Here is a 13,532-nt window from a genome sequence, read left to right on the forward strand (position 1 = left end):
CCATAACTCATGCAGTTTTTCTTGTACTCTGGCTCTAATTGCCCACATTAGGGAAAAAGAGAGAGAAAATATGCAATTTATTTAATTTTTCAAGTGAGGAGAGAAACATTTAATCCTAGGAAAGGCTTCCTCTTATTTTTATAACAATCCAATTTTGATAGCTTCCCAAATATTTTCTTCCTCACATCACCAAAGCTATAAAAGCAAAGTATGTATATCTTACATTTGCCAGTGTGACTTCTCTATGACAGTTTTTGATAGTCTAGACAAGGACATCCGTTCCCAAACTTTTGGGTCTCGAAACTCCTTTACACTCTTAAAACTTCATGAGGACTCCAAAGAGCTTTTTTATGTGGGTTCTATCAATATTTAACATATTAGAAACTAAAGCTGAGACATTTTATTATATTAATAGTCTATGACACTATATATTACTATAATGATTATTATAATAATAAACCTACTACATATTAACATAACCAACATTTCTATGAAATATAACTATATTTTTCCAGAATAATAACATTTAGTTTAGGGAATGGTATTGTTTTACATGATTGCAGGTTCCTTTAATGTCTGGCCTAATAGAAGACTGTTGGATTTTCATATCTGCTTCTGAATTCAGTCTGTTGTGATATTACACAGAGTGTGGCCTTGGTGAAACTCCATGGTATACTCATGAGAAAAAGTCACAGAAAGAGGAGGAGGAGGAGGAGGGAAAGAAGAAGGGACATAAACATAGCAACAAATGTCTGAGCCTTCACACCAGGGTGTTTTCCCCACAGACCAAGCCATGTGACAGCCATGAGACTAACATTGTTTTTGCCTTGTTATCAAACAGAGACTCCTCTACCCTCGTGGAGTCCTTCTTCCAAATTCCGCCAGATTAAAAACCAAACAGAACCAAACTAAAGCCCTCAGGCCTCCATGCGTTTTGTGGTGGAACATTACCTTTCTTCATATGGGATCCATTAAGGCAAACATCTGATGTTTGTGGTTAGGCTGTGATTTCTCCACAGCCCATAATGGTGACTGATGCTGGGGAAAAGCCAAATGTTTCCTTGTATAGCAATCTTAGTTTTTTGTCAGCACCCTCAGAGCCAGTTCTGGGCCAACCCAACATCAATAACACCTCCCCTGAAGCTTTAAAAAGAAGATAGCTCCTGCTGATGCAACATTAGGTTGACACTTAGAGCAGCATCTGTGCTCATTGGCAACATCGATGATGACTGCCTATAGCCTGTTGTTAAAAATATAAAAATAAACATCCTCAGATGGTGTTTGGTTTTCACCTGCTGAGAGCAATCTCCCGGGGCTAGTTTCCAGTAGTTAAAGACCAAAAACCCTACAATTACATATAAACACATGTTTTCCACAGTAGAAATTGATTTAATATGAGGATCAGGATATTCATAAGTTACAAGGTATTGGGTTAAATTTTATTTAACAAACATTTACTGAAAACCTACTGTGTGCTAAGCTCTGTGGTTGGCCCTGAGCCACAGTTTAAGAAGACTAAAGCATGCCCTGGCCGGTGTGGCTCAGTTGGTTGGGCATTGTCCTGTGCACTGAAAGGTTGCAGTTTGAAATCCAGTGAGGGACACAAGCCTGGGGTTATGGGCTTCGTCCCCAGTAGGGGGCATGCAGAAGGCCGCTGATAGATGTTGCTCTCTCACTTGATGTTCCTCTTTCTCCCTCTCCCTTCCTCTCTCTCTAAAAATCAATAAAAATATTTTTTAAAAGAATAGTATATAAAAAAAAGAAAACTAAAGCAAGAATAAGGCATAGCACCTGCTTTCATGCAATACACTAACAACTGGGAAAGTCATGACTATTGTGGGACTTGGTATCACACTCATGTTATGAACAAGGGGCTCAGGGGAACAAAGGAAAATGCAGTTATTTGGTGAGTAGGAAAAGAATCAAGAGAACAGGTGACATTTGAATTGGACATTACCAGGTGAGTAAAGTTTTTTAAAAAAGAAGTAGAGAAGAGGAGAGTTCTAGGCAGGGGAAACAGCACACATAAAGGGTGTGAGGGTGCACAGTGCATGTCAGCAGTGGTGCAGTCTAGTGAGCTGGAGCACAAAATTTGGAGAACAGGAAGAAAAGTCAGAATGTGGTCAGATTCCAAGTAATGTTAAACGTCATCCTAATGACTTTATCCTTTTAATTCCACGAAGCCACCAAGGTTTTTTAAGAAAGTGATGGCGAAATCCACCCAATGGTTTAGTAAGAATGCCCTGGTGTCAGCAAAGAGGATTATTTCAGGGGGAAGAGTTGTGAAGATATTGCACTAATACAAGCAGGCAGTGATGCGAGCCTTAACTAAAGCCATGGTCCTGGAAATGAAGAGAAAAGGAAAGAAGGCTTTTACAATACAAGGGGGTTTTGAGGCTATTTTTAGAAAGATTACTCTGATGCCTAAGAAAGAATGTTAGAAACAGGGCGACTCCTGAGGATTCTATTGATGTGAGAGATGCTGAAACCTGAGTGAAGAGAGTAGCAGAGGAGAAGACAGGTTTGAGAAATGCTCCAAACAGCTTTGGGGAACATAAGGAGTAGTATGTGATGATCTATGAGTCCAGAGAAGTGGTCCTCAAACTATGGTCCCCTGACAAGCAGTATCAGTTCGGGCATAATATGGAGCTTATTAGACATGAAAATGTTTAGGCCCCACCCCAGACCTACTGAATCAGAAACCCTGGGACTGAGGCCCAGCAATCCATTCTAACAAGCCCTCTAGGTGGTTCTGGCGGGAGCTAAAGTTTGAGAACCACTGACCTAGGGGCATAAAAGAGAATGAGGTGTCAAAAGCAAGTCAGCTACAATAGGCTTTAAGAGGCGAGACTTCGAAAAAAGATAGACATGAGTTAAAATCTTTGCTCTGCTTCTTACCAGCTGTGTGACAAGTCATGTGACAGATGTATGACAATCTTTGTAAATTACTTAAAATATTTCAACTTTAATTTCCTCATCTCCTAAATGGGGTAACATACTACTGCAAGAATGTAATAAAATCATTCATTGTAAAGTGTTCAGTTTACTGACAGGCATACAGTAAAAAGTGACTATTGACAAGTTTAATAAGGGCTATGGAAAAAGCAATCCCTGTGAAAGAAAGTTCTATATAGACATAAAATTTGAGGTACCCATAGTACAGCCCAGGGGCAGAGCCCAGGAGAAGGGTGAATGTGTGTGTGGACCTCAGACAGGGATCAAAGCTGAAGAACCCCGTGGGAAGGATGCGGAATAGAGGCAAGAGCCACCCCCATGCTAGTGGTCAGGGTCATCCAAGGGGAGCACAGAAAGTAAGAGGAGAAATGCTGGAGTGGGGTGGAGAGCAGTCAGCAACGGAGGTGCAGAAAGAGAAGGCAGGAAAGAGGAGAACCTGGAGCCAGTGAGGTCACAGGGGCCAAAAGAGGAGTGTTGAGAGAAGGGGGTCAGCAGTCTCAGTATTACTAAGTTTAAAAAGATAGGTAGGTAGGTAGATGATCAGATAGATAGATGATTGGTAGATAGATAGATGATAGATGATAGATAGATAGATGATAGATAGATAGATAGATAGATAGATAGATAGATAGATAGATAGATAGATAGATAGATAGATGATAGATAGATAGATGATAGATAGATAGATAGATAGATGATGACAGATAGATAAATGATAGATAGATGATAGATTAGATGATAGATAGATAGATAGATAGATAGATAGATAGATAGATAGATAGATAGATAATATAGATGATAGTAGATAGATGATAGATTAGATAGATAATGGTGATGATAGATAGATGATTGATAATGATAGATGATAGATGATTGATAGATGATAGATAGGTAGATGATTGATAGATGATAGATGATAGATAGATGATAGATAGATAGATAGATAGATAGATAGATAGATAGATATAGATATAGATAGATGATAGATGAGAGAGAGAGATGATACATAGATAGAGGATAGATACATAGATAGGTGAGGAAGGCAACTGCATGGGGAAGTTATGAGGTGATCGGAAGCTTCAAGAAAGCATTCTTCTTGAGTAGCAGAAGCAGAAGCCTTACCCTAATAGGCTGAAAAGAGAAATAAAGGTGAGGAGCAAAAACTGACCTTGAAAAATTAAGCTGTTATGGAAAGAAGAAAATTGGGGTGGCAAAATCAGTGGAGGTCAGAACATGAACAATATCTTTAAGGAAACAGGACAATTATAGAGTTGTGGGCTGAAGGAAGAAGCCAATGATAAAGAAGAAATCAAAGACGAAGGAAAGAAGGAAGAGCGGGGGGGTGGTACTAAGTAGAATCTTCAGCTTTGAAAAGGAACAAGAGCAATTTTTCTCTGAGGCAGGGGGGGAAAATGAGTAAAATTACAACTTGGGGATGAAAGAGGAGGGTGGGGAAAAGTATGAGTTGATGGTGTCACCTTGGAAGGCCTCTATTTTTTAGAGATAATAGGAGATGGATTTCACTTCCAAGAGCGAAGGAGATCGTGATGGACTTAAGGACTGGAGGAAAGGGCAAAGGCTTGGACAGCTGTTGTAAGGCCTGGAAACAGGAGCTCAGTGAGGATGAGAGGGACACTGAAGCAGTGCTGAGGGTTAGCGCAGAGTTAAAACAGCATTATTTGTTGTGGTGCTAAGTGCATTCTTAGGTGATCATCTCCAGCAATGCAGGTGAACAGAGTGAATGAATAACGAGGAGGCTGATGATGATAGTCCCAAAACAATATGGACAACAGCCAGCATGTGCCAAGGAATTGGGGAGCTCATCCTGAGCCAGCGCTGCGTAGCGATGAAATGAATGGGCTTGGCAGCCAGACCTCCTAGATCTGAATCCCAGCTATTCCATCGCAAGCTGCATGACCTTGGTCAAGTCGCTCAGCTTCTGTCTCAGTTTCAGTGTCTTTCAAATGGTCATAAAAATACAGTAGTTACCTTATAGGATTTTTGTTACAATTAAATCAGTTAATTCATGTAGAGCATTTACAACAGTGCTGGACACATAGTAAGTGTTTGTTAAATATTAGTTATACTGGTTACTACAGTGTTGAGGCTTAAGCTGAGGATGACAGAAGTTCATAAAGTTACAAAAATATCACAATTCTCAGCACATAATCAAGAGTAAAATCATCCTTGAGAAGCATCAATATAACCATAGTACTGTCAAAGGTCAAAAATAACCTCAGCTACCAACCGTACCTATGACAGACATCCTTTTTCTAATATTGTTGAAATCCAAAAAGGCAAGCAATTGATAAGTAACTAGTGTTCCCAGTTCTTCTATCGTTATTGTCTCTGGAGTTCGAGACTTAAAAACAAACCCAAAATTTCTTGCAGCAGTCACAAGAGCCCCTTCATCGGGTGATTGAACTTGATAAATTAGCTGTCCTAAAAGGAAAAGAAACAAGCGAATTAATACTAAAAATAATAGCGAACATTCATAGAATACCAATTCCAACTCCAACTCATTCTCCCACACTCAAGTGACAGCTCTGGAAATCAGACATTTTCTACTCATCAACCTGCTAGAGCAGGCACTTATCTTGTGACATATGCATACTACCAGTGTAACCCATGTCATCTTATTAAAAAACACCTGCCCCGCCAGCATGGCTCAGTGGTTGAGCATCTATTGTGGTTTGATTCCCAGTCAGGGCACATGCCCGGGTTGCAGGCTCAATTCCCCAGCAGGGGGCGTGCAGGAGGCGGTGGATCAATGACTCTCTCATCATTGATGTTTCTATCTCTCTCTTTCCCTCTCCCTTCCTCTCTCTGAAATCAATAAAGACATATTAAAAAAAAAAAAAAATACCTGTTACTGAGTCTGCCTCTCCACTATGCTGGAAGATTCTTAGGTCAGAGACCATTGTTTGTATTTTCAGTAACAAGAGATGTGCCATGAAAGTTTCATAAGCTAAAACAATATCTATTAACTCACATAATCCTCCTGGCAAGCCTTGGAGATAGAGGTTATTAAAATTATTATTTCCATTTTATACAGTGAAACTGAGGATTGAAGTGGTTATGGTTTTTGCAGAATGACACAGCCAAAGAATAATGGAGCAGATATTCCGAACTCCACTTCAGTCTGCCACTGAAGACCTTTCTATGAGAAGGCATATAAAAAATGCCCTGAGCCCCCGCCCAGCACCCCGCCCTCCAAGCGAAGGCATAGCTGCTGCCTGGACCGCTCCCCAGGGCCTTGAGGAGGCAGCGGCAGCCACTGTGGCTCACGTCAAGGTGACCCGCTGGGCACCTTGTGGCAGCGGCAGCAAGAGGGGGCGAGGCGGCCCTGAAGCTCCCTGGGCCTGGAGGCTAGGGACAAGGGGAATGGTCTGAAGGCGAGCATGCGGTCACCTCCGCCACCCCACAGGGCAGCAGCAGCTCAGACTCTCTGGATGGCCGGAGCTCCGACGTAAGCCAGCAAGAGCTACCACACCGTCATTTTCGATGCCTTGAAAGTGACTCCCGAGGAGTTTGCTTGCGTTGCTGCTGGTCTGACCCAGGGGGTGTGCCTGGGCAGGAGCAGCGTTGGCTCCTCGTTTGGGCCCTTAAGGGTACAGGGAGAACAGTGGCCCCGGGGTGACCTCGAGCCTGGTTGAGAGTGCTGTCCAGGGCTGCATTTCTCTGCAGAACCATGCAGTGTTTCCCTCCAGCCCACTTCTTCCATGTCACCCTTGCTGTAGATGGTTGCCTGCCCTCCAGGGTGCTAAGGGAGCTCACTGGGCTCCCTCTCATTGCTCTGCCATCACTGGCTCCGTTTACTTTCTCTAGGCCATGCCAAGCCTGGCACACATATCTTCTCCTTCAATGTGTTCAAGGGACCCTTTTAAAACCTGTGTAAGAGATCCTTCTTCTTTACAGCTGCACAGTATTCCACAGTGTGAATGTCCCACAGCTTTTTTACCCACTCATCTACTGATGGGCACTTGGCTGTTTCCAGATCTTAGCTATTGTAAACTGTGCTGCTGTGAACATAGAGGTGCATATATTCTTTCTGATTAGTGTTTCAGGATTCTTAGGATATATTCCTAGGAGTGGGATCATTACCCTCTGGGACAGCATGGGTGGACCTGGAGAAAATGCTAAGCAAAATAAGCCAGGCAGAGAAAGACAAACATCACATGACCTCACTTATATGTGGAATCTAAAGAACATAATAAACTGATGAACAAAATAGATCCAGAAACACAGAAGCATGGAATAGACTGACGAATCTTAGAGGGAAGTCAGGGGTGGGCGGGTGGGCGGGGAGAGATTACCAAAGAATTTATATGCATATATGCATAACCCATGGACACAGACAACAGTGTGGGGAAGGCCTGGGGTGGGGTGCAGAGTAGGAGGGGTCAATGGGGGAAAAGGGACATCTGTAATATTTTCAACAATAAAGATAAATTTAATTAATTAATTAATTAATAATAAACAGAACAAAACAAAAAGCCCTGAAATTTAAAGAATCACACCAGATGTTAATTCTTGGTACCTGACATTGTATATATGTTGGGGTGAGGGTGAGAGAGGAGAGAAGAGAAAAAGAATGAAGAAGATAACAAAAATACACTTAAAAAACAGTATGTAGAAAGTAAGCCCTTCTACATAAAATTAGTATGTTATCTTTCTATGTAAAAATAAATTAGAAAAAGTAGACAGAGCTAGATCCATATTTACCGATTTATAGCAATAGCCAAGATAATTTGTTAAGAAAACAAGTTGCATATTACTGTACACACTGTGATTCCATTTCATTAAAAACAAATAAACCACCTACATATCTGTAACTGGAAAGGGTGAGATGATTCACATCAAATGTTACCATTGTTTACCCCTATATTGGAATTATCAGAAATAGCACATACAAACACTTAATAGGTTTCGAGAAATAAAAGAGAGGCATGAAAGTAAGCAGGTTTGAAAAAAATTAAAGGTCTTGTAGAAATTAAAAATTAAAAACCGCAGATTAGATAAAAGTAGAGAAAGAATTAGTGTGTTGAAAAAATAAAGAAAAACCAGAATATATCCCAGAGAGAGAAATGGAAAAATAAGAGACTTGTTAAATAACAGAGAGAATATAGGTCCAGAGGCATGGATGCATGGAACAAAACTGATAGATCTCTGGGGGAGGGGGGAGACAGGAAGAGATTAATCAAAGAATATATATGCATATATGCATATATGCATAGGTCATAGACACAGACAATAGTGTGGTGAAGGCCTGGGGTGGAGTGGGGGCTGAGCAGAGAGAGGCAAAGGAGGGGAATATGTGGGACATCTGTAATACTGCCAACAATTTTTTAAAAAGACATAGAAAATAGAGTGAAAATATCTAACACTGAAGAGCTGAGATCGGGGTGATGGTTACAAGAGTATACATAATTGTCAAAACTCATCAAACAATACACTTAAGATCTGTGTGTTTTATTGCATTTAATTTTATCACACTATGAAAAAATTTTAAATGATACTAGAAAAAAAGAATGACTATTGTCATTAAACTAGAAATGTGAGAAATGTCTGAAAGATAAAAAGTGGATTTGCTCAATGAAGAAGTAAGGAAAAGAAAAACAGCTCAGGGCATTACAAAAGAAAATGAATATAGAGGCAAGAGCAAACCTCAAGGATTCTCTAAACTCAGAGTCAACAGAGAGGAAAGCAGAAGTGGCCTTGGGAATCATTGTAAAATTAGTTGAACTCCACTCAGCACTCCTGGGCCATTTGGGCTCCTCCTGCCAGCTTACTTTGAACAGCAGGCTACAGCGACACTTGCTCCCAGGATAAAACCTTGAAAAGGTTCTTCAACACAAAGTTGAAGGAAACCTCGAAGATCTGAGTACTGGGTCTGGAGACCAGAGCTGAGAAGAGCCTGAAGTAGCTACAGAATTCCACAAGGATAAGGGAAAGAACATGAGGAACAGGAACTCATGACTGATACCTTCTTCCAGGACAGACCTTACTGGAAGGTCTCTCTCAAGTGGGAGCTCTGGCACAGGCTCCTAGCACTAGCTCTGAAAAAAGAAAGTTATCCCAGGTAGCATATGAATTCCAGGAGGGAGGAATCCCACATCCACATGACAAGCTATAAACTTCCCCTTTCCCTAGCAGTCTTGTCAGACAGGCCACTGTAATCAGAACCTACCTTAACCAAGAGGCAAACAGGGATTCTTGAACACAAAAAAGAGCAGGCAACCACAAATCAGACACTTGAGAACAACATAAAAGCTAGACTCAAAACTCAAATAACAACATTCCATAAAATGAAACATAATAGAGAAAATTTCAAATTAAGTGTACTTAATATTTTCAAAGAAATCTAAGAAAATATCATAACATTAAAAACAGATTGCAATTAAAATAAATGAATTTGAGAAATGAACTCAGAGATTTTAAAAACCTTACTTAAAGGTATTGTGATATCCTCAGATGAAAATTAATAAGTTATTATTGGCATTATTACTATAAAGATAAGTTTAAGTCATAAATATAATTATATGAATCCTCACAGCAATAAAAATCAGAAGAATGGGTTAGTCCAGCATCATCAAGGATAAAATTATGGCTTAAATGTAGTCCCAACAAGGAAAAATATATATATATCATATACCCAAGTGTATGTATGCACATATATACATACACACAAACCTATCACACACATATACATATATACAGTCTACAGTCTCTATATATAGTATTTTACTTTTGACTTAAATTACTTGGGTGGTACTTCTTAGTCAATAGTTGGTAGTAGAAAGAAGAAATAACTTGCAAATAAAATAGTTTGGGCTTGACTGGAACCAAAAGCTGACTCATGAACACCATTATCTACCCACTTTGCCACTTCAAGATTAAAGTGGCCCAGTTGATTTTGTTCTATTCAAGGAACTCTGAGCTCTAAACTACCATCTTACTAGTGTGAGGACTTGTTCATAATGAGAACTATGTAAGAGTACTCTTCTGTCCAGCCGGTGTTGCTCAGTGGTTGAGCATCGATCCATGAACCTGGAGGTCACTGTTTGATTCCTGGTCAGGGCACATGCCTGAGTTGTGGGCTCAGAGTCCCCAATACGGGGCCTGCAGGAGGCAGGCGATCGATGATTCTCTCTCATTGATGTTTCTATCTCCCCTTCTCCCTTCGTCTCTCTCTGAAATCAATAAAAACTTAAAAAAAAAAAAAAAGAGTATTCTTCTATCTGTGTAAATCAATCCTCATTACTGGGAAAATTCATTCTAAGCATACACCTGATGGTCATCTGCATCTATTAAATGTGCATGTTAACAATGAGAGATAAGTGGAAAACATTCAGGATATAATACAAAGAAAAGCTAGTGTGACAGGCAAGCCCCTTATACAAAGCTGTATTTTTAATAGCAATCCTTTAGAAAAGCCTTCCAATTCCAAACATTTTAAATAAAATAGTTCTGATTTAAAAACCAAGGCTCACCGCTCAGACACACTTTCCACTTACCTGCACTGTTTTCCTCTGACATTACGGTGTGGCAGAGAGCAAGTAACCTCAGGAATTCATGCACTTTGGGATCACCCAGTTTAATGGATTCCATCAGACAGTGGTCAAAGAACTGAAATGTTTTATCTACTTGGGGTTTGACTGAGAAATCCACAGAGTTTTTTTTCTGTAGGGGAACAACACCAAAAAGAACTAGAAACCTTGTTCCAACAATAATCTTTTAAAATTCAAAAACATTTCCTCTAAGCATTTTTAGTGCTTATATGATTTTTCAGCTTCAAACGTCTGGCACTAAAATCGCTTTCTGTTTCCTCATTACTGTTAAATATTATCTTCTCATTTCAGAGCCATGCAGCAAACAGTGAACCTTCTAAAAGCATATGGGGGAAAATATATCCAATGGCTATCAAGATCTTCGAATGCTTATTGCAACTCCAAAATACAAAGAAGCCCTGAAAACTGAGAGGTTTTTTCCAAAACTTACTCAATAGCAAAACCTGACTAGACTTGAACTCATTTTGGCTATAATATCTGACCTGGAGTGATATGTGTCTAATTACAGGGGTTTTTTTTAGCCTACTTAGTTTGAAATAATACTTTCTGATGCAAAAATACTGTGTTTGACTCTACAGTAAAACCTCAATATAATGGACTAATTCAGGTGAGGGAGTGTTCACTGAAGGAGAAAGTCCATTATATAATAAGTAGGTTTTCTGAATGTGTATGTTAAAAAATTGACAAATTAGTTTACCTGTTTTTACTTATGTAGACATGTTTGTGTAATTAAAGTTAAATATGTATGAAAAGTTTAATTTCACAGAAAAGTTTTCTATATGTATTACAATAATTTTAAATTTATACTGAATAGGTCTAGTAAATGCGTGCATTCACCAGTCATCAAGAGTAAACAAATGCACATGGCTGGGGTGTGGCTTAGTGCACATGGGAACATCAGCCAGCTCGAGTTAAAACTGCTGCAGAAAGTCACGCTACAAGACAACAGAACCAATTACCACAAACAATGCAGTGTGATCACATGCTAATCATTCCCCAAACATTGTTTATGAACAGTGACTCTTGGATTTAAATATGTAGACCATAGTTGTAGATATGTAATATTTATTTAAGTCAGCAAAATTACTATAGTGTCTTTTCCAACATATGGCCTATTCACTAAAATTTGTTAAAAATAACCATGAATTAATAGCAAAAAAATAACCCATTAATTTAATTATAAGCAAACCTTTGTTAAAAGCATTTTAAAATTAACAGAGTGCTAATTTTACATATGACATACAAACTAGAAATATTGTCCATTAAATCCAAAGTCCGTTAAATCGAGGTCCACAAAATCAAGGATTTACTGTAGAATGCTTTCTCAGATCTCACTGGAGATATTGTATAATATAATGACAGAATTAAAATGAGGATCTTGAAGAGATATTTGCACTCACATGTTCCTTGCAGCATTACTCACAATAGCCAATAAGTAGAAATAACATAAATGTCCATAGTCAGACGAAGGGATAAAGAATATATAATATAAGATCCAAGATGGTGGCGGAGTAGTTGGAAGCTACACTCACCTTCTTCCAAGACCAGACTGGAATTACAACTAAAATATAGAGCAATGAACCTGAATAACCAACCAAACACTAGCTGAACAGAAGTCTTATAACCAAGGATTTACAGAAGACACCACATTGAGACTGTTAGGAAGGGCAGAGATGTGATAAGGGCTGGACCCATTCCCATGGGTGGTGGTTGAGATCCTGGAAGGATATCTCAGCTGCAAAGGTTCCCCCTGGTGAGAGTGGGGTTTCAACCCCACACCAGGCTCCCCAGCCCAGAGCAGCTGAACAGGGAAGAGGTGCCCACATAGCACCTGGCTGTAAAAATCAGCAAGGAGAGACAGGAGTCTGCTAAAAACACAAGTGCCCTCTAAAAGGGTCAACGCACAAAATCTCATTCACAGCCATTCACCCTGGGCTCTGGTGGAGGGAGGGCAGAGCAGACTAGAGTCACATGAGGGGAGACTGGGGTATGTGGCCCTGGAGAGAGCTGAAGAGACAGATACCAGGATCCCTGTGATGAGTCCCTCTCCCATACCACAGACGCCATCTTTTGGGGTGGAAAACTCCCCTCCTAATGGAATCATCCTGGGGTAATGCAATAGCCTCACCCTCTGGACTCCCCGTTGTCCCACCCTGCAGAGCTCATACCCTGCTGAGGAGTCAGCTGCCTGGGCAAGCGTGGAGTACTGGGAGGACTCAGCGGGTGTCAGTGACAGAGTTGTATGGCTCTAGGGGTCACACTTCCCACCTTTCCCCAAGCCTGACCAGTGCACACCCTCACAAGAGATCCAATAACCCCACCCTCCCTACTCCCTGCAGACCCACCCTGCTGAGCTCAAGCTCCCAGCAGAATCTGGGACAGACTGAGTTTTGCGGCTCTAGGAGAGCAGCCATTTTTCCTTGCACACCCAACCAGTGCATAGTTCTCCCTTCACAAAGCCAAATCTTGGTCTGTTTGGGCCTCATAAGCTCTGTTGGCCTCACCCTGATGACTCCCTGAGAGCCCATCCCACCACAAAAGTCTGACGGTACTCAGTGGGTGGCAGCTAGACTGGGTATATCTTGGAACTTTTGCTGAGTGGCCTCAGACCCACCATTGACACCATGATTGAACCTGTATCAACCTGGTGAACACCATGCACCCCTACTTGGTGACTCACTGAGAATCTTCCTCATGTAACTCGAGTACTGCCAGAGACTGAGCTTAAGTGACTTTCAGTGACTGAGCTTAACAGACATCCAGCAGGCAGAGGTAGGTGGAGGCAGATCTCAGTGTGCTTTGGGCCTTTTGCTCACCTACCCTGAGGCTCAGTGCTGGTGGAAGCTGACATTGGGCAATAACTTGGTCCTTCTCACATGCACTCAGACCCAGCAGAGGCAGCCACAAACTGTGGATTGCTTTGTAGCTCCAAATAGGCAGTTCAGGGCCAGCATCTGACATTGACCTGCACCTGGCTTGCTCCCAAGAGGCCCCAGAACCAATACA

General features: G+C 40.8%; 1 protein-coding gene across 2 annotated transcripts in view; it reads right to left on the reverse strand.

The window, feature by feature from the left end:
• ATP8B4 (ATPase phospholipid transporting 8B4 (putative)) overlaps positions 1 to 13,532 on the reverse strand; it is a 189,160-nt gene that overhangs the window by 48,581 nt on the left and 127,047 nt on the right. For both annotated transcript variants that reach the window (XM_081140667.1, XM_081140668.1), the window contains 2 exons: positions 10,473 to 10,638; positions 5,209 to 5,397 (listed from right to left, as the gene is read on the reverse strand). In XM_081140667.1, the coding sequence (XP_080996793.1) occupies positions 5,209 to 5,397; positions 10,473 to 10,638 (355 nt within the window). The remainder of the gene's footprint in view (positions 1 to 5,208; positions 5,398 to 10,472; positions 10,639 to 13,532) is intronic.

Source organism: Miniopterus schreibersii (genome assembly GCF_964146895.1).
Source record: "Miniopterus schreibersii genome assembly, chromosome: 1".
Taxonomy (NCBI): Eukaryota; Metazoa; Chordata; class Mammalia; order Chiroptera; family Miniopteridae; genus Miniopterus; species Miniopterus schreibersii.